Source organism: Podarcis raffonei, chromosome 16 (genome assembly GCF_027172205.1).
Source record: "Podarcis raffonei isolate rPodRaf1 chromosome 16, rPodRaf1.pri, whole genome shotgun sequence".
Classification (NCBI taxonomy): Eukaryota; Metazoa; Chordata; class Lepidosauria; order Squamata; family Lacertidae; genus Podarcis; species Podarcis raffonei.
Window position 1 is genome coordinate 37,892,636 of NC_070617.1, and position 21,988 is coordinate 37,914,623.

The following is a 21,988-nucleotide window of genomic DNA, read 5'->3' on the forward strand; positions in this document are numbered from 1 at the left end:
GGGAGGAGCTTGTCCTCCCATGTTTGCTTTATTAAAAGCTTCAGATACTGCCCCTCTCCCCGTTTCTCTCTCTCTTTCTGTCTCTCTCTCTTGGTGACATCGCTTTGCTGCCACAGAGAAGAAAAAATGGTGAGGCTTCATAGCTCTTAATCAAATTAGATATATATATATTGTTGCTGTCACTCTAAGGGTAACAAGAGATGTTTTTGACCCTGTGAAATTTGCAGACACTTCCTAGTTGTTCACATTTGGACTGTCCTGCAAACATCTAAATCAGTGCATGAAAACCAAGCAATTTCTTGGAGTGAGTGAATATGCTGTGAACACCTAATTTGTGCAGACAGTTAGACATGGGTTTATATTTTTATTTTGGTTTCATCCCTCTAGTATTGATGGTGGTGTCTGATGTATTTTTAAAACTCTCATGACTTGCATAGAGCATTAGTTTTGAGGTGGGTTTTTTAAAACTTCTGGAGTAACTTTTTGCAAAATTAATGTCTCTGTTTTATTCTGTTTTGATCCTTAACCACTAGACGACTTACTCGGATAAAGGGCTGAAGGTAAGATCACAATGCAGTCTAATATCCCTGCGCCCACCCCACCCCAAATATGGTCTATGGTGTCAGTGGCATTTTGGATTAATGTCTTAGGGCATAAGCTGGCGAGAAGGACCACGGCAAAAGCCTTTTTGAAATGAATATTCTCTTGTTGCATAGAAGAACTGGGCTGTGCATTTGGCAAATACCCTATAAACCTGAAAGCATCGTACAAAAGTCACATTCTTACATTCTACAAGATGCAATTGTTTTGTATTTTAACTGAATGATTGTAATTCTTAAAGCAGAAGTGTGTGAGTCTCATAGACTCACACATTACTTAAGGGAAACCTGGGTTAGCCACCAACTGTACTCTCATTCCAGGTCAATCCCAGCTGCCTGTCACGGATGCATGTATGATACAGGGCTTTGCAAACAACATGTTCATCCTTTTTGGGTGTTCACGTACTAAATATGCACCAATTTCTTGTCTAATATTTTTTATATTTCATAATATTGCGATAGCTGACAAAAGTGGTGTATTTAAGAAACAAAAGCTCCCCCATCTCAGCTAAAAAACAAAACAAAACAATGAGGGCACAGTTCAGCCAACATTAAGCAATTTTCAGCCTCACTAAAATGAGAGGGTGGTTAATTTTGGCTAGTTGGTGCCTTATGTTCTCAATCGATTAAGAAAAAGTGGTACATTCACTAATTACTGTGTGTGCCTGGTCCATTTGCCCAAGGCTATGATCCTAAGCTACTAGAAAGGAGTTCCATTGAACCCAATAGGACCTGCTTCCAAAATAAACCTCATTGTCCCCCACAGAGGGTAGCTGTGTTAGTTTGTGTCCCAGCAAAAACATTAAAGGATCTTTGCCTCTGCCATCCTAGTTCCGATCCTGCCTCACCTGGCTCTGTTGAGAGGGGTTTGAATGATCCTGCCTGCAGTGGCACAGCATGTGGGGGGGCACAGGGGGGTTGCCAGTGTGGTGTAGTGAGAGCCAGTGCGGTGTAGTGGTTAAGAGCGGTAGTCTCGTAATCTGGGGAACCGGGTTCGCGTCTCCGCTCCTCCACCTGCAGCTGCTGGGTGACCTTGGGCCAGTCACACTTCTCTGAAGTCTCTCAGCCCCACTCACCTCACAGAGTGTTTGTTGTGGGGGAGGAAGGGAAAGGAGAATGTTTGCCGCTTTGAGACTCCTTCGGGTAGTGATAAAGGGGGATATCAAATCCAAACTCTTCTTCTTCTTCTGCTTAAGGGTGCAAAATTTGAACATCTGGGCTCTGTTGAAAATGGCTTCTCTTTGCAAATATGGACAAGGGAACAATTCTTCTTTTCTTCTCTCTACAGCTGTGATCTCCTGGGGGATGCGGGTGCTATTAGGCAGCTGAATCCGCATGCGTACTCCGTCCATTTCACTCTCTCCCACCCCCACCTCTGCACGGCCCTGGGTGCTGGCACCCTTTCATACGCTACTGCCTGCCTGTGTAAGGGATACTGGACTGCTCTGCCTCTGAGTGTGTCACATACCGTAATAACCAGCTACCTTTTCTCCCATTCAGCCTGAAAGAGGCCGGTTCCTTCACTTCCATTCCTTGACGTTTTGGGTTGGTAATGCAAAGCAGGTGAGTGTGCTGATAAAACCAGGAACCTCTGCCAGGGCGGGGGGGCGGGGGGGGTTGACTCTCGAGAAAGGATGAGAGAAGAAACCAGTTTGGCTCGGATTTCGGAGCAGACTTACCTGATTCGCAGTGTCCCAGACAAAATGCTTACTGCAATGCGGCCAAACTTTGAAATGTTCACTTCTCTGAATTTTGTGGTGTATACAAAGTGTGTACATTTGGGGAATGTGTTATAAGAATGCAGGTGTTTAGTGAAAACCATGTACAAATGTGCATTGTATGGGGGTCAAATTGCTTGCAAAAAGGAGAAGGGCCTCATGAAATGTGGCAGGTTTCCATGAGGATTATAAAACCGTATCTCACATGTGAGATATGGCAAGTGGAAAAGTCTGGGAAAATGAGAAAGAGGGGGAAGCCAGACTTGACAGAGTCCTTCCTCTTAATATTGTTGGCTTTGCTGCTGTTGCCCCCTTGTCCCCTTCCCAGCTTGGCCTCTGCGAGAACAGTGTGCTGGACTGTATTGGGCCCCCTTTGGCCAGATCCAGCTGCAAATCTCTTCCTGCATTTGTTTGCAATACGGAGGGCTGTGGAGGGGATGTGCTTCAGGCTGTTGTGCTATTGGATGCTGGAGACGGGGTGGAGACCCATCTGAAAGGCGGGGTGGGAGTGGGGCAGATTTCCTGGGTAAGCTGCATTCAATTAATGGCTTGTGCCTTGCTGGCTATGGGGGATGGGGCATTGCACTCCCAGGAATGTGGAGCTGGAATGGTCTTTGGACTAGCCTGATGCAACCGAGAGAGGGGAGAGGGGAGGCAGATTCTTGGCTTGGTTGGCGGGGTTAGGGAGGTGCTGAGCCAAACACACACCGTGCAGAGAGGGCTCACCCCCACCCTGGCTGAATGCCCACATTTCCCCATTCTGAATTGTGCACTGTAGCCCCCTGTGCTTCCACACCTCCCTGGTTTGTTGCTGCAGCCACATATCTTTCTACAAGGTGCACAGGGCTGCTGCAGCCATTCCTCACCCCTCCATGTGGCTGTTGGCATCCATCTGTCTCGAGAGACAATGGAGTGCAGCTCCTGGGATGAAGTCAAACTGCTGTGCTAGCAGCACCAAAGTGGCTTCCCTGAGGCATAAGCCTGGGCAGTGTGTCTGGAGGTCCTGGGCTGACCAGACAACATTAACCTCGCTGATGTGGTCAAAAGGAAAGGGAAGCAATATGTCTGACACCGGCTTGGCGGCAGGAATTGCCAGAAAGAGTCATACAAGATGTCACCCAACCGCCTTAGGAACTCCACTCCACATTTGTGGAGGGCTTACCCCTGAGCCTTTTCTTCTCACAAAGATATCCAGGCACCAGGCAGCAGAGGTTTAGGGTCAGAGTTTTGCTTCTCCTAGATGGGCTACCTTCCCAGGTTGATGAGCCCCATCAACCTCACCTTTCCTCCTGCAAGTGATGTGTGTCCCCCCTCCGTTTTGTTTCTTAATGATGTCATTTGCAACTGTAATTCAATGGAAGATGCCCCCAGAGTGGTCTATTTAAGCAATACCAAAAGAAGAAGTCATGATCTGTTCTGAGGCTTGCAGTCTGGAATGATGCAGTGCAAAAAGGGGGAAAGGGTGAGGCAGCCCCCTAAGGGCAAGGCTGAGGGGCAGAGTGGGGATTTGAACCTTAGTCCAAACCCAATATTCTGACCATTATGTCACACTGGTTCTTGCCAAGTGTCAGGCCAAGATTTAAAACATCACACCAGTAGGATAAACAGGTAACGCTGTACTCAATGTTGCACTGAGCAGTTCAAGGATTTCTCCTTGTGCAACAGAATGATCTCCCCTCTGTGCCCCCCACCTGATCTGGGAGTTTTCCCTCCCTGCAGAATGGATTTGAGGATGTCGTAAAATGTGCAGGGGTGGGGGGAGGGAGCTACCATTGCAACAATTTAGCTGATTATGGCCCATAGACTTAATATGTGTCTGGTGACTTACTGATAACATGCTTTTTTAAAAAGCCGTTTTCCTTTTTTTCGCCCGTGTGTTTTAAAGGCTGCTTCATTTTATTGCAACAAAATGGGGTTTGAAGAACTGGCCTACAAAGGTCTGGAGACGGGAAGCAGAGAGGTGGTGTCCCATGTGGTCAAACAGGACAAGGTAAGGAGGAGAGAAAACTGCATTGATGTAGGCTTGGGGGGGGTCTAGGGTTGCCATATTGCAAGAAGTGAAAATCCGGAGACAAACAAATTGTTGACCTTTTTTAAAAAAAGAAAATTTCCTGCGGAGGTAGGTGTGAGCAAGCTTGCAAAACCAGTCTCTTTGTCTAGGCAACAGTTGTAGCTGACAACTAGTACCATGATCCACATGCCAAAGGGATAAGCTGAGCTGCAAGGGCTACAACTAAGTGATATTGCCCTCTGGGCAAATGAGTGGGTCTCCCTTTCCCCCACACCTAGCTGCCAGGGGAAGGAAACAATAGACATTGCTGGGCAGAGGGCCGGCTGAAAAGCTGGAGACAGAGACATGCTTGCTCTGCGCTAAATCCAAGCTGTGACTCAAAGGATAAGTAAGATCTCCTGGGGTGTTCATGCTGTGAGCCCCATCATCCTATGCTCAGGTTATATATGTGTGTAGATAAAAGGTAAAGGGACCCCTGACTGTTAGGTCCAGTCATGGACGACTCTGGGGTTGCGGTGTTCATCTCGCTCTCTAGGCCGAGGGAGCCGGCGTTTGTCCACAGACAGCTTCCAGGTCATGTGGCCAGCATGACTAACCAGCATGGCGAACCAGAGCAGCGCACGGAAACGCCGTTTACTTTCCCGCCAGAGCAGTACCTATTTATCTACTTGCACTTTGACGTGCTCTCGAACTGCTGGGTTGGCAGGAGTGCCGACCTTCTGATTGGCAAGCCCTAGGCAAGCCCTAGGCTCTGTGGTTTAACCCACAGCACCACCCGCGTCCCTTGATGTATGTAGATAAACCATCTATAAACCATATATTCTAAAGACCCTCACTCCAAGTAAATTGAACCTGGAACCCTTGGACTCTCTTACCCTTTGGAGAGTTGGGCTGGAGTGTAACAGTATTGTGAATAGGGGAGGGGCAACGAAAGACCAACTCTCTAATCCAGCCTTTTGCCAACCTGGTGCCCTCCAGATGTTATGGAATATTCCTGTTTTTAGCTTCCTGTTTGTTGTCTCAATGATCTTGGATATCAACATTTTAAATGAATGCCAGTGTCAGCATTTCAGCCTTTGACTCATCACTTAACCTTGTCATAAAAAAAAGAATGCTTGTAGTTATTCTGATTATTATTCTGATTACCAACAGATCATATTTATCTTCTCCTCGGCTCTCAACCCTGGAAATCAAGGTAATTCAAGAGTTGGTCCTGTTGTAACTTTTCTTACCAAACGAGTTCCTTTTGAAACCCTGGGAGTTCTGTGTCCAGCTCTGGGAGCCACATTTTGAGACAGGTGTTGGCTCCATGCAGGTCAGGAGTAGGGCAAACAGGATGGGGAGGGTTCTGGACTCTCAGTAAGGAATGCATTAAATTGCTGGCTGTGCTTTAGCCTGGAGGAGAGCAGTTTAAGGGGAGACGTGAAAGGGGTCTTCAAATATCAGAAGGGTTGCTGCATAAAAGGTGGAACAGAGGTCTGCCACAGGGGGAGCTGGCAGACTCCCCTCCGCAGCACTATTTAAGCCGAGGCTGGGCAGCTGTCTGTAAGGGGCTGCTGCAGGACTTGTGTCTTGCATTGCAGATTCTGCTCTGAGCATTGGGGGGTGGGGCTCAATGACCTCCCAGGGTCTCTTTCAATGCAGTTCACTGGTTTATTTTACCGTGCTTCAAGTTAGTTTATATCCCAGTGTTACACAGATCATCTCATTGTTTCCAGCCCAGGTGTGCCATCTAGGGGAGTTGGGTGGCCGAGGGCTCCACCCAAATTTTCAAGGGGTGGGTTGGGCCTCCTCAAAATTCAGTGACCCTGCGCACTGAAAGCTCTCTGATGGTCTCTGCCAGGGGTGTGGCAAGGCAAAGCATCTTCACCCTGGCGTGTCCTTTTGAGAATCGCCCGGGCCCCTTCCCGGAAGACACCAAAACGAGAGGCTGCATAAAAAAGTAGGGTGGGGGGCGGGAGATGGCAGGCTAAGTTGGCATGTCTGGGGGGGTGTATGTGTGATGTCAAGCATGCGCGATGCCCTCCCTCCTGGCAGTGTTGGGCACAAGTTGGTGCCTCTGTTCCAGCCTGTAGTGTTGGCGCATTTTGCTCCATGGAGCCACGGAAGGGGCCTGCATTGTGATTCTTAGCTACAATGGCTTTGTTCTCCCTCCAATGTTGAAGGCAGCACACCTTTGTTGGGAATCCCAAATGGGATGTGCTCACGTCCTGCCTTCAGGCTTCTTGTAGGCATCTTGGTTGGCCCTTGTGAGAACAGGATGCTGGACTAGAGGAGTTATTGGCCTGATCCAGTGGCTAGGCCCTTCTCATATTTCCATGTCCTTCACAACCCATCTGCGGTGCCATAGGTGCCCTCTCGCACCGAAGATTGTGGGTGCCCACAACGAAGGGCTTCGACTTGTGCCCACAACGAAGGGCCACTGACTTTGGAGTGGCTCAGTCCCCCAAATATATTGTTGTGGGTGCTGAAGCACCCACGGCTCCCTAGAGTGAGCTCCAGTGAGTGGTGCTTTAATATCATATGGACTGATCCAGCCAAAGGGATACCCTGTCCAGCCCCCAGCTTCTCTTCATGGCCAACCGGATGCCTCTGGGAAGCCCTCAAGCAGAGCCGTCTTTCCCATAGGGCTTAGTGGTCTGTTGCGCCAGGGCGCCAAACTCTCAGGGGCGCCCCAGCGAGTGGGGGAGCTGCGTGGCTTTGCCGGTGGCCTCCCCTTTCCCTGCATGCCCGCCAGCTGTGCCCCGCCAACCATATGGCTGGAGGGCATGCAGCTTGCCTCCCAGGCCTCCGCGAGGATTGCTCTCCTGCAGCAGCATGGGGGAGAGTTGTGCCCCCTGATGGCTGGCAGTGCGCAGCTTCAGCCCCCCCTCATCTGTGGTAATTTGGGGGTGCTGGGCGGATATTTGCACCCTGGCGCCATATCTGCTAAAGACAGCCCTGCCCTCGAGCAGCCTGGCATGGTGGCTGTGGGCCTCTCCCTCCTTTTTTCTTTCTGCATTCTCTGATGGGCCTTGACGGCTGGATTCAGGGTCACCACATCTGCCACTTCCTCAGCTGGAGTTTTTACCAGGGTTATATGCAGCCCCTTGGCAGGACTTCAAATGTAGGCTTCTCCTTGTCTCAGGGGGGAAATGGAGTCTCCTTTGCTCTTAAAGGACAATGCAGTTAATTCACTAGCACAGGTAATTCGCTGTGCCTAACTAAGGCACAGCTGGCGTTCAGTGTTCTGAGGTACACTGCCTCTGACTATGGAGGTTTCATCTTTTTTGGCCAATAGCAGTTGAGAAACTTCTCCTCCATTAAATTGTCTTGGTGTTTCCTCTTTCTCTCTCCCTCATTATGCAGAAATGGGAGCACACTTAGTGAAGCATGGGGACGGAGTCAAAGATGTTGCCTTTGAAGTGGAGGACTGTGATTTCATCGTGCAGGTGAATCTCTGCTGAGGAGGGTCTCTGTGTTATTTGAGAGGCTTGCTAGCCTTTCGCCTTGCTTCATCTAGTAGGTGCTATTTTTATTTTTCCCACTCAGAAAGCTAGAGAGCGTGGAGCTCTGATTGTTAAAGAACCCTGGATAGAGGAAGATAAATACGGGAAGGTGAAATTTGCAGTCGTTCAGACGGTAAGAAAGTGAGGGCTTTCACCTGTAAACTGCATTTGGACAGACTCAGGAAATGATAATACAAATAGGCAGTTGTTGTTAGACAGTGGAACGGACTGGAAGGTAGAGGTTAAATGGTCATCTGTCAGGGATACATTGCAGGGGGTTGGACTAAACTCTACGGCTGTGATTAATAAATAGGATTTATGTAGCGTGTTTTCTAGGCACTTTGTTTTTTATTTTATCAGAAACCCTTAAAACAAGCCTATCTTATTAGCCTCATGTTTCTGAACTGGAGACTGAGAGAAATTACTAGACTTCTTCAGCTTCAAGAAGAAGTTATGCATTTAGCCAAAGGTAGTGATTAATGTATAGAGTCAGAGGTCCTGTTTGCCATTGAAATATACTCGGAGTCCTGTAGTGACTCCATGCTCTTTATTGCAGCTTGTAAAACAGTGATTGAATTGCCCCCCAAACCTCAGGCCTTTATAGTATTATTTACACAATGAGTCCCGTCTGATTAGCTGATTCTGCTTCCCTCCTGGAGCCTGATTGGTCTTTTCCTGCAGGCCAATCAGCTGTTGCGTTCTAGGATCCTACCTGCCTATTGTTCTAGGATCCAAGCTTAGTACAGTACATAACACCGTATACAGTGGTGCCTCGCAAGACGAAAAGAATCCGTTCCGCGATTCTCTTCGTCTAGCGGTTTTTTCGTCTTGCGAAGCAACCCCATTAGCGGCTAAGAGGATTAGCACTATTAGCGATTTAGCGGCTTAGCGGCTATTAAAGGATTAGCGGCTAAGCTGCTAAAAGGCTATTAGTGGCTTAGCGGCTTTGAAAAGGGGGGGGGAAGCGGGGGGGAAATGGCGAGACTCGCAAGACGTTTTCGTCTTGCGAAGCAAGCCCATAGGGAAATTCGTCTTGCGAAGCGCCTCCGAAACGGAAAACCCTTTCGTCTAGCGGGTTTTCCGTCTTGCGAGGCATTCGTCTTGCGGGGCACCACTGTACATTTAAAACAGTATCATGGCACTTTAATCAGTCATGCCCCCCCATTTACAAAAGCATCCTGGGAAGTGTAGTTTAAGGGTGTTGAATAGCTGTTTTGGAGGTGTCTATTCCCCTCAGAGAACTACAATTCTCAACTCTACAATTAAATAATCGCTCCCTCTTCCCCTGGATTTCTGGGAGTTGTAGGCCTGTGAGGGGAATCAGAGTCTCCTAATACAGTGGTACCTCAGGTTACATACGCTTCAGGTTACATACGCTTCAGGTTACAGACTCCGCTCACCCAGAAATAGTACCTCGGGTTAAGAACTTTGCTTCAGGATGAGAACAGAAATTGTGCTCTGGCGGTGCAGCGGCAGCAGGAGGCCCCATTAGCTAAAGTGGTGCTTCAGGTTAAGAACAGTTTCAGGTTAAGTACGGACCTCCGGAACGAATTAAGTACTTAACCCGAGGTACCACTGTACGTAACTCTTCCCCTGCATGCGAAGACAGGCTCTGGTGAAAGGAGCAGACAAGGCCAAGAGTCAACAGTCAAGAAAGCGGTTTCTGCACATGCTGTAGAGGGAAGCGAGGGGAAGGGGGGAGCAAGGAAGCAGCTGCCCCCCCAATCAAGTAAATAAATAAAAACACCTAACTAAAAGTAGAAATTGTGGAAAGATTTTGACAGGTTTTCCTGAGCACTTGGGGTCAAAAGAAAGTTATTTAAAACAACTGTTGCTGAGATTTGGCAAAAATCAAGAAAACAAGTTTTGGGGGCGGGGAGCCAGTGGGATCCCTCAGCTCACTAGAGTGATATTAAAGTGTTTCACTTTCCTCTTCCTCCTCCTCCATCTAGTATGGAGACACCACACACACCCTGATAGAAAAGAGGGGCTACAAGGGCCTTTTCCTGCCTGGGTTTGAGCCACCCATCTTCAGGGACCCTCTCTTGAAAAGACTGTAAGTACCAGCCCTTACTGCTCTGGTTAAACTCTAGCGTGAAAGATCTGAGTCTCATTTTAGACTGGGTGCCATTCCACACACTTAGATTTGCCACTGGGATTGTTCAACCAGCAAGGAGCTAATCCTGGCCATTTCTGAGTGTCATTCCCACATTACACTTTTAGATAAAAATAATCTTTTCTCTCTCTTCCCCGCCCCCCTCCCCCTGCACACAGATTAGTACAGTGACCCCACTGGAAGTTGTTATCCTTCTAGGTACACACTTCAGACAAGCTTAAGCATACACCTGAATCAAAACAAAAAACATGCTCAAAGAACCTTTGGTGACTTTCATCAGAGGGAGTTTGATGTCTGATTATTATTATTTTTTACCCACAACCAAACACAAACAGTGAGACCCCCAGGCGGCTGATACATTGGGTATACATAATCAATAATAACATATTCAAATCAACCATATGTACAATTTTATATACGTTAACACTCCTCCATCCACAAGGTTTCTTTACATTTTTATTGCCCCAAATTGTTCAAACCTACCCGAATAATTCAATAGCTTCTCAAACCAATCCTCCTCTTTCTCACTGACCTTAAACCCTTTCATGCTGTGTATCTTCACAGTTACTGTAGATATTCTAAAATTATAATATTATTCAGTTTTTTTCCTCCATTGGTTCACCCCAGCTCTTCTGCATTTTTCCAATTATTCGCTATAACCTGTCTGGCTGCAGTTACCATCAATTTTACCCATTTACATTCCTCTTTTGTTTTTAACTCAGTGCTACTTGGGCTAATAAGAACCATTAATTTAGATATTTCCACCTTCCTACCCACAATTCCTGATATTTCTATACCAATCTGTTTCCAAAATTCATTAACTAACGGACAATCCCACCACATATCACTGTATGTTCCCATTACTCCACATTTCCTGTCTGATTTTATTTATTTATTTATTTATTTATTGCATTCACATCCCACTTTTTCTCTCTCTAAGCAGTTCAAGGTGGCATCCCTTGTTCTCTCTGCTGCTCATTTAATCCTCACAACCACCTTGTGAGGTAGGCTAGGCTGAGGGGTATGACTGGCCCAAGGCCACCCAGGGAACTTCACGACCAAGTTGCTGGACTCCCAGGTTCTATGCTGACACTCTAGCAGGACACCACACTGGCTTATGGGGAACCCTTTGTGTAAAGGGAGATTAACCCCTGAAAGGCGGACAAGAGCTTAATTTGCAAATGGGTTGCTGAGATACTTCAAATGAGCCTTTGGCAACAAGCTTCTCTTGCCTATACGTTTTTCTCTGGAAAGAGTTAATGGGGGTGGGAGGATCTGAGGCCAACTTATCTGCATGAGAAGTACTCATCCCACAAAAAACACCGTGGAGGTAAAAACCCCTGATCTCATCTGCCTTTTTCTTTCTCAGGCCACCTGTGAAACTGAACTTCATTGACCACATAGTGGGGAACCAGCCTGATCAGGAGATGAACTCTGTGGCAGAATGGTAAAGATTGCTTTTGGAAATCAACTTAAGGGAAGAATTGCTTTCCTTCTAGAACATGAAACTTCCTCGATGACAACACAGGACATTTAGAGCAGCCATGGGGACCCCGGATGTTGTGGGCCTGATCGATCTAAATCCCTGATGCAGAGGAACTGATTTTAGGACATTTATTATGGGTGGCCTTTACAACATGATACGTATGTACGCAAACACGCATCCAGGGGGCGGGGTCCCCAACTGAGTCTTCTTCGATCCAGGTGACAGAAAGCCTCATTTTAGGCCCTGCTCATAGACCATCCTCTCCAGGGGCTTTGCATACCACCAGCTCAGCATGTGGGGGATGGGGAGGAAGGAAGGGGGGGCTGACCCTCTCCTTGGCTCTGCTCAAGGGAACGTGGCCCAGAGGATGCGGGTAGCTGGGCCTCGACTGTGGCTTTATCAGCGGGGATATCAAAGGGCAATAGCTATGATGGCTAACATTGATCTCCAGCTCCATCTACTCTACTCTATACCTCTGAATGCCAGCTGCTGGAGATAAGCAGCTGTTGGCTTCCTGTCTTGCATGAGGATTTCCCAGAATAATCTGGTTAACTGCTGGTGGGACCATTAGGTTGGACAGCTGTGCTGCCTGGGGCTTGATGGGAGTTGCAGTCCAAAACATCTGGAGGTTTGGAGAAGAGTGGAGTAGATGGACTTTTGATGTGATCTCGCTTCGCTGCCTGGAGATCCACACACACACCCCGCTCCCCCTCCCATTAGCTGATTTTTAAATGGAATTTCCAAGACAAATGCAACTATAAACACCCACAGAGCAGATCACCTCTCCCTTCCTTCTTTGAGCTTCCAAGCAAGCAGCTTCCATTCCAGCCATGGTTCCATAGACCCAGAGCTGCAACTCTGGAAGGAAGATCAACAGCTTCTGTAGACCATTGGCCAGTCTCCCTCTGTGCAGTGGTCAGCCATGGCTCTCCAGGGGATTAGATGGGAGTCTTCCCCAGCCATATCTGACGATACTAGGGATTGAGCCTGGGGTCTTTGTAAGCAAAGTGTGTGTGGTGCCTCCTCTAAAAACAAAGGAGGTCTCTAGTCCTCAGTGTTCTGAATAAAGGATTGAATTAGGTAGAAACTGCTTTCGACAGAGTTAGACCACTGGTCCATGCACCTGGCTTGGTATTGTGCAACCCTGACTGGCAGTGACTCTCTGCCTGGACATATCAGGGGTTGAAGGTGGGTGCAGGAGCAGGTGCTCTGGGCTCTTCACAAAAGAAAGAGATGGATGTCAGAGCAGGAAGCTGCTCAGATAGCTCTTGCTAGCTTGCTGCATCTCCTTGTCACAACTTTTTAATTCTTCAGTCATTAATTCTTCAAAAGAATGTTTGTGAATGCATCTAGACTCCACCCAGGATGTTCTCTTAAGAATATAATTGTGGCTAAAGCCCTTGGCCTACTTATTCTGACATGTGGCGCTTCTTGCACATCCGCAGGTACCAGAGAAACCTCCTCTTTCACCGTTTCTGGTCTGTGGACGACAAGCAGCTGCACACAGAGTACAGTGCCCTCCGGTCTATTGTGGTGGCCAATTATGAAGAGACCATTAAAATGCCCATCAATGAGCCTGCAACGGGGAAGAGGAAGTCTCAGATCCAGGTGAAAGCAGAGACTCTCTGGGTCCTTTGTGTCAGGGCTGAGTGGCCAGAGTTGAGCCTCGAGCCAGGGCAGAGGAACAGGCAGAGACACACCAGGACTGTGGAAAGTCCCCGGCCAAACAGGAAGCCTTTCACCATCCTCCAGTGGCCAACCTGGGGAGATGGTTCCATCTCGGAGCCTCAGGATGCTTGGTGCCTGGGAAGGGATTGCCACCTGCAATTCCAATTGCGTGCTACCAGATGCAGCTGCCCCCTAGAGAAGAAGGTGCCAGTTTCTAAGTCCAGTGGCTTGTAGCATAAAGTTCTTTTAGGGGGTGCCGACTGCTTTGGGGGCTCTGGGCACTTGGCATGCTGGGGAAACTCTGGGGTGCAACACACACACACACAGAGAGAGAGAGAGAGAGAGAGAGAGAGAGAGAGAGATGCATATTCTATTGGCTGCAATGGAATGCCTCAAGCCTCATTTAATTGGGGGAGGGGGACCCTTTGACACACACCCCAGGAAGGTCTCTATGGGCACATGGTGTGCCATGCTGGTGACCGCCTGAGTTATTTGGCCTCTTCAGTACAAGCCCTGCCCATCCCAATGCATTTGCCTATTGAATTCTTCCTCTATGGAGGTTGAGACTGTGTAGTGGTGTAGATTTCCTTTAAGCAAGGAGCGTTGACTTTGTGGACTGCTTCTCCCCTGGTGCAAGGTGGAAACATTTCTCGATAATCGGGTCTTTGGCTGATTGACATTCTATAGCCAGCGTGGTGTAGTGGTTAAGAGCAGTGGACTCATAATCTGGTGAACCGAGTTCGCTTCCCCGCTCCTCCACATGCAGCTGCTGGGTGCCCTTGGGCCAGTCACACTTCTCAGAAGCCTCTCAGCCCCACTCACCTCACAGAGTGTTTATTGTGGGGAAGGAAGGGAAAGGATATTGTTAGCCGCTTTGAGACTCCTTAGGGTAGTGGTAAAGCGGGATATCAAATCCAAACTCTTCTTCTCTTATTCTTCTATAGCCTTTTAAATGTGTTTATGGGAGGGGGTTATTGGTTTGATTTTGTTTTAATAGGTATTTTGTGTTCTCATCTTGTATTTTTATGCTGTAAACTGCCCTGTGATTTTCAGATGAGGGCTGTGTGTATGTGTGTTTGATTTGATTTTTTAAAAATCCACAATACGGTAAAAAATTCCTGTACTGTGAAAATACAAAAGAATCTGACTAGAGCAGCTGTCATTAGTGATGGCCACGTAGAGATTCATCAAAACAGCAGTAAGAGCACATGTTCCCACCCCACCACTCTGGGTAAACCCTGTTTCTATTCCTCCCATGTTTGGGTGCAGTGAGACAAGCGCTAATCACACTTCTGCTCAGAAATAAGACCCACTGAGCTCCATGGAACATACTCCCAAGTAAGTGTGTCAAGGATTACAGCCTAGGATTACAAGACGGTAAGGCAGGAGATGAAGGCTGTTAAAGACTACTACCCACAATGACATATTTTTCTCTCCTCCCCTCAAGCTCAAGGTGGTCTACATAGTTCTCCCTCTTCTCACTTAATCCCCACAACAGTCTTGCTAGGTTGAGGTTGCAAAGTGAGCTTCATAGCTGAGTTGGGATTTGAACTCTGGTCTCCCAGGTCCTGAAGGACGTGGGTGGCGCTGTGGGTAAAACCTCAGCGCCTAGGACTTGCCGATCGCATGATCGGCGGTTCGAATCCCCGTGGCGGGGTGAGCTCCCGTCTTTCGGTCCCAGCTCCTGCCCACCTAGCAGTTCGAAAGCACCCTTAAGTGCAAGTAGATAAATAGGTACCGCTTTATAGCAGGAAGGTAAACGGCGTTTCCGTGTGCTGCGCTGGTGCTGGCTCGCCAGAGCAGCTTCGTCACGCTGGCCACGTGACCCGGAAGTGTCTCCGGACAGCGCTGGCTCCCGGCCTCTTAAGTGAGATGAGCGCACAGCCCTAGAGTCGGACACGACTGGCCCGTACGGGCAGGGGTACCTCCCAGGTCCTGGTCTTGGCCTGGTGTTTTTGTGATGTTGTTGCTGGCGGTTCACCACTCACATGGTGCCTTCCTGTGCTTACTGTGTGCTTTTCCGCTCTGCAGGAATACGTGGACTATTACGGGGGCCCTGGAGTCCAACACATCGCTCTGAATACCTCGGATATTATTGCTTCAGTAAGACAGTGTATTCCCTGATCAGTCTACCAATAAGTGGCCACCTTTGGGAATGTGGCCTTTGTCATTGCTGTGTACATTTTTGGGTTGCAGGTCACAAACCTGAAAGAACGTGGCACGGAATTCCTGGTGGTGCCCCCCACCTACTACCAAAAACTTAGGGAGAAATTGAAATCAGCCAAGATCAAGGTGAAGGAGAACATGGATAAACTGGAGGTGAGTTGGCTACCAGGGCTACCCTACATCTTGCACTTTGGCTTAGTGGCCAGAAGGTTGGTCTAGACTAGGACTTCATCATATAGTGCATCATTAAAACTATGGAACTTGCTGCCACAGGAGGCAGTGATGGCCATCAACTTGGGTGGCTTTAAAAGAGGATGGGACAAATTCAGTGGCTACTCGTCCTGGGGGCTGAACAGGAGGCTGAACTAGATGGCCCATTGGCCTGATGAAACAGGGTTTTCTTATGTTCTTACCAACTGGCGAGGCATGAAGTCAAATCCCTACTCACCTGTGAAGCTTGGTGGGTGACCTTGAAATAACCACTAGCTCCAAGTTTTGGTGGGAGCAAAACAGAAAGGTCAAGAACCAGATACTCCCCTTGGAGGATCTTGGATAGAAATACAATACAAATGCAAGCAATTACTTTAGCAGCTGCACAACTTGATGAGTTTTACATTGGGAAGGGGGTTGTGGCAGTTCCAATGTAATGTGCAAGACCACCAACCTTTAAGGTGGGGCTGGCTATCCTGTGACACCCCCCCCAAGGCCCTTGGACTCCAAGCTCTCACCAGCCCCAGCCAGCATGGCCCAACGCCGGAGAGAGATGTGAGGTGGAGTCCAGCAACATCTGGAGGGCCACAGGTTAACCCCATCCCAGCTTTGAGGGCATCACTTCCTGGTGGCAATAGCGACGGCAAAGAGGACATTCTTCACCGCCTCTATTGCATCTGCAGAAAACAGCAGCAAGAGACTCTTTCAAGTGGTTCACAATCTAGCAGAACCACCTCCACCATCAGGGCCTGGTGGGGATCCCAAGATCTCCTGCAATTAATTTGCAAAGTTTTTTGCAGATAAAGTCGCTCGGATTCGGAAAGAGGTAGACTCCTCCGTGGGAGCAGGGCCGGGGTGGGAGAGTGCTAGAGTCCTGTCCAGTCAAGTTGCATGGGATCAGTTCCTATTTGTTACCTTCGAGGATGTGGACAGGCTGCTTGGATGAGTGAAACTAACCACCTTTCTCCTTGATCCTTGCCCATCCTGGTCCTGAATGGGGTAACTGTGCCCCTGAAGGACCAGGTGTGCAGCCTGGGAGTCATTTTGGACTCACAGCTGTCCATGGAGACGCAGGTCAATTCTGTATCCAGGGCAGCTGTCTACCAGCTCCACCTGGTACGCAGGCTGAGACCCTACCTGCCCACAGGCTGTTTTGCCAGAGTGGTGCATGCTCTAGTTATCTCCCACTTGGACTACTGCAATGCGCTCTATGTGGGGCTACCTTTGAAGGTGACCCGGAAACTGCAACTAATCCAGAATGCGGCAGCTAGACTGGTGACTGGGAGTGGCTGCCAAGACCACATAACACTGGTCTTGAAAGACTTACATTGGCTCCCAGTGCATTTCTGAGCACAATTCAAAATGTTGGTGCTGACCTTTAAAGCCCTAAACAGTGTTGGCCCTGTATACCTGAAGGAGCAGCTCCACCCCCATCATTCAGCCCGGACACTGAGGTCCAGTGCCAAGGGCCTTCTGGTGGTTCCCTCACTGTGAGAAGTGAGGTTACAGGGAACCAGGCAGAGGGTCTTCTTGGTGGTGGCACCTGCACTGTGGAACGCCCTCCAATCAGATATCAAGGAAATAAACAACTTTCTGACTTTCAGAAAACATCTGAAGGCAGCCCTGTTTAGGGAAGTTTTTAATGTCTAATGTTTTACAATTTTTTATGTGCTGTAAGTTGCCCAGAGTGGCTGGGAAAACCCAGCCAGATGGGCGGAGTATAAATAATAAAAATTATTATTGTTGTTGTTGTTGTTGTTGTTGTTGTTGTTGTTGTTGTTGTTGTTGTTATACACCTCACCCATTCCCTGGGCAACTTCTATCATTGCCCTTTCATTTGCTTCTGCTGTAAAGGAACTCAAAATCCTAGTTGACTTTGACGAGAAGGGATACCTGCTTCAGATCTTCACAAAGCCTGTTCAGGACAGACCGACTGTCTTCCTCGAGGTCATCCAGCGCCACAATCACCAGGTTTGTTGGGCAGCCGGGGCTCACTCCAGGCTCAGTGGAAACAAATCAACTCTCACAGATTGGTGTGAAGATGGCTTCTGTTCTACCCTGCTCAGTTGCTGTTGTTTTAAAAAACCTTGCATGATAAAAGTTGGGAAATGACCACCTTTTTAAGGCACAAAAGGGACTCAACTTGGATAATCCAGATGCTGAATTGCAACCACTAGGATGAGCTGTTGGCCAGATTTTACTATGCTGCAGCTAATTGTCAGAGGGTAATGCGGCTTGCAGGCCAGATGATCTGAGCAACCAGTAGGGCAGGCATAGGCAAACTTTGCCCTCCAGATGTTTTGAGACTAGTTTCCATCATCCCTGACCACTGGTCCTGTTAGCTAGGGATGATGGGCGCTGTAGTCCCAAAATATCTGGAGGGCTGAGTTTGCCTATGTCTGCCGTAGGGGCTTGGCTGACTCTGTGAATAATTATTGTCTCCTCTGTCTGATCAGTTCATTGCTACTAACCTCACCACCTGCCCCTTGAAAACAGACTAGCTGCCTCACTTTGGCTAGGTACCTGCCTCTGGCCTTCCCGATTTCTGAGTTTACTGCTCTGGAATTTGGCATTAGTCTACTCTGAACTAGGGACTTAACTCTGCGCCTTCCAAGTTCTGCAGGTCTGACCCTGACAACCCTTATTCAAAAGACAGATGGAATAATAACAACAATGTTGCTGGTGTGGCTATTAAATCTGAGCAGGTGGGAATGCATCATCATCACCATCATGCTTCTGTGTTTATATGAGGCACATTGTGACTGATCATTGGCTTCTCTGCCATATCAACCATTCCATCTGAGGTGGAGTGGAGATCCCACCTGCCGCAGAAGAGAGCTCCAGCTGGGGTATCGGGAAGAAAGTGCTTGCACTATTTACACATTTCTCTCTCTCCTGTGGCTTTAGGGATTCGGTGCTGGAAACTTCAAATCTTTGTTTGAAGCTATTGAACTGGACCAAGATGCCCGGGGAAATCTCACTGTCCTGACACCCACCGGAGAATCAGACTTTGTGTAATGCTCAGGAGGAAACAGTATGGATATATACTGAAAGTGGGATGCACTATGCAAGAAAGGATTGGAATAATTCCTCCCAGTTCAGGCTTTCCTGAAGGCGGTTCTAAAGTCTTCCTTTTTCCGTCCATTGGCTTTTTTTTTATAAAAAAGATTAATACCATGGGAGCCTTCCTCCATGTCCACTTTGGAGAGATCCCTCAGGTTGGCTGAAATAAACAAATGAACATGAATTTGTCTGTTCCTGATCCCAGCATTTGGCATGGCACGTGAAAAAGGACTGTAACAGCTACACAGTTTTGGGGCTATGTAAAAACTACAACTTTTGAGTCATGGAATCAGAGAGTCGCAAGAGACCTCAAAATGAATCAAGTCCAAACCCCTGGTGATGCAGGAACCCTTCTTTGTGCCATTTTTGTTGATAGGTGGCTACCTACATGCCACCGAGTGCAGCAGTCTGCTTCCAGCAGCAGCAGCAGCAGCAGCACCCAGCTACAAGATCCAGATGCTCACAAGCCAGTGATAAGTAGCCTTTCCCATTATGGTTTTTGCCCTTGTCCAATGAGGCTCTTGTTATTTGCCATGTCTGTAGAGCAGGGATGGGGAACCTAGTACCCTCCAGCTATTGCTGGACCTCAAACCCCCACCAGCCCCAGCCAGTAGGGCAAATGGTATGGGGTGATGAGCACTGTAGCCTGCCCTACAACAGATGGAGGACTGCAGGTTCCACACCTCCTCTGTAGATGAACTTGGCTTCCCTGAGATTTGCATAACTTTTGCTCAAAGCCCTTTAAACTTAGTGGGTATCTTCACATCATTTATTAAAATATTGTTAACCCAGCCTCTGTCCAAAGGTTTCAGGACCAGGTGTACCAATAAGTAAACAAAGCCAGCTACAAGTCAGGATCAGATAATAAAGCAATAAATAATCTTAAAACACAAGCAGTCATTGTACGACATTATGTTAGATGAATCAACACAATGGCAAGTACCGTATTTTTCGCTCTATAAGACGCACCCGACCATAAGACGCACCTAGTTTTTAGAGGAGGAAAACAAGAAACAAGAAAACAATGCAAAGCCTCATGAGCGAAGAGGCAGGAGCGCCCCCGCTGCACTTAAGAGGCTTCGCATGGCTATCCCTGAAGCCAGAAGAGCAAGAGGCATCGGTGCGCACCGATCCCTCTTGCTCTTCTGGCTTCTGGGATAGCCACCGCAGCCACTTCAGGGCAGTGGGATGAAGGCTCCCCGCTGCCCTGAAGAGGCTGCGCGCGGCTAAGCCAGAAGCTAGAACAATGAGAGAATGAGAGAGAGAGAGAGAGAGAGCGCAGTGCACAGCGATCCCTCTCGCTGCTCTGGCTTCTGGGATAGCTGCACAGCCTGCATTCACTCCATAAGACACACACACATTTCCCCTTACTTTTTAGGAGGAAAAATGTGCGTCTTATAGAGCGAAAAATACGGTATGTCCTGGCAAATAAACATGGTACAGTGGAACCTTGACTTACATACGCCTCGTCTCGTGGACGTTCCAAGTTGTGTCCGCGGCAAACCCAGAAGTAAACACCAGGTTTGCCGTGATTCACACATGCACAGAAGCCGCCGCCGCATGCGCATAAGCTCACTACTGCCAAATGTGCACGCACACAAGATGCCACTTCTAGTGTCCCGTTTCGACCAGCGGACGGACCTCCGAAATGGATTATGTCCGTAAGTAGAGGTTCCACTGTTTTATGAGAGAGGAAGATGAATTTCTCTATTTACAGCTCCCACAGTGCTTGAGGAATTACGTTTTTTTCATACTTCAGTACAAAGTGACCCAAACTGTACTTCTTGGACTAACACAAGGATGGGAATTTAGTTATCCACAGTCTTTTGTGCTTGCCAAAGAGTTATTGGCTCAAAAAAACATTATCAAATGTACGTTTCAAGTAAAAAAATGCATTTCAAAATGCAAACACAACCCTGCCTCTTCTAGGGGGCTGGGTGCTTCTCTTCCCCAGAAGAGACACAACTAGTTTCAGAAGAGCCAGCAGCACACACCCAATGCACTGGCCTCCAATACTATGCTTCCTATTTGAACCAAGCCGCACAGATCTCTGCAAAGCTTGATGGGCTTCATTGCATATTTTATTTCAGTGCACTTCCCCCACCCGGTCCCTTATCTAGGACAGGAGTAGCAAACTGTGACCCCTCAGATATTGCTCATCCCTGACCATTGGCCATGCTGACTGGGGGCTATTGGGAGTCCAACAGCAGTTGGGAGAACCACAGACTCCTGTCCCTGTCTTGGTGCATTGCTTAAGGTTAGAGAGGTTAGCTGCGGTGCTCACCTGCCCACCACACCTGCACAACCCCATCACACCTATCCTGTGCTGTCCTACCTCTTGTATATACTCCACAGTTGTACCCTGCAAGGATAAAAGCTTTTAAAAAGCAAGTTCCTAGTCCTTATGGGGGGCAGTGAAAATACGCTTGTTTAGGATGTAAGCCATTAAACATATTTTCCTTTCTATATATTAAGGGCAATGGTTATGTTAGGTCTGTAAATGTTCTCTGCATAAAGATTAGGACATCTTTCAGGCCGGTAGCAACTCATTATCCAGCTGCCATCAATTCAGTGGTCTGAATAGCACAATCTATGTACAAGACAGAAGTAGCAGCCAAGACCAAAATGGGGAGAAACCCAAAGCAGCTTGGTAAGGACTGAACAAACCCAGTGGCCCCCAGAACGTTAGGGTGGAAAGCAATGGGGAGTCTTGTCTGAAGCTGGGTGCTCTGGAAGAATGCGTGGCTAGCTGGCTGGCATCCTGAAACTCCACACCATATTTTGTTGCAGGCAACAATAAGAGAATGTATTGTATCTGGTGAAAAGGTCCACCTGTTTTCCTCATAGCCAGACGCTTCCAGAAGTTCGCAAGCGGAGCATGAGGGCAATGGTCCCTCTCCTGTGCTTGGCTGACCCAGGATATTCTGAATGACACAACAGAGATAGCACCTTGCTGCAGCCCCAATCTCTGCACTTCAGCAGTTGCTGGCGGTCAATGTCCTTCAGGGCAGCAAGCAGGCTGAGAGGGCAGAGGTTAAGCCACAGGGCATACATGGCTCTACTTTCCAGTATCTTGCCACTGCTCTCTGTCATCCCAGCTTGCACCACTGTAGCTGGCTGCATCAGAACAATTTATTACTTATATGCCACCCATCTAACTGGGTTGCCCCAGCTACTCTGAGTGGCTCCCAACAAAAAATAGTAAAAACACAACACAGCCTTGCTTCTGTCTCCCATTTCCCATGGCTAATGTAATGAAAGTATCTCAGAAGCCCATGCAACCTTCGCATCATTTCCAGAAGCTCTGCCATATGTGAATCTTCTCTTTGAGAAAGATGCATGTTCACACATGACATCTTCGTGGATATTTAGGTATTTTCAAATATGAGTTTTCTCTTTCTATGTGCTTCCAGACAGTCCTCAATAACAATTCCTGGAGCCTAATAAACCAAACACACAGCTC

General features: G+C 48.1%; 1 protein-coding gene across 1 annotated transcript; it reads left to right on the forward strand.

The window, feature by feature from the left end:
- Positions 1-25: 25 nt before the first annotated feature.
- Positions 26-18,616, forward strand: HPD (4-hydroxyphenylpyruvate dioxygenase). The gene is made up of 14 exons (XM_053370208.1): positions 26-129; positions 534-560; positions 2,100-2,162; positions 4,203-4,307; positions 5,481-5,523; positions 7,677-7,759; positions 7,860-7,949; positions 9,769-9,872; positions 11,302-11,379; positions 12,864-13,026; positions 15,118-15,189; positions 15,283-15,405; positions 17,317-17,433; positions 18,370-18,616. The coding sequence occupies exons 1-14, from the start codon at positions 127-129 to the stop codon at positions 18,478-18,480; spliced, it is 1,182 nt and encodes a 393-aa protein (XP_053226183.1). The 5' UTR covers positions 26-126; the 3' UTR covers positions 18,481-18,616.
- Positions 18,617-21,988: the final 3,372 nt, after the last annotated feature.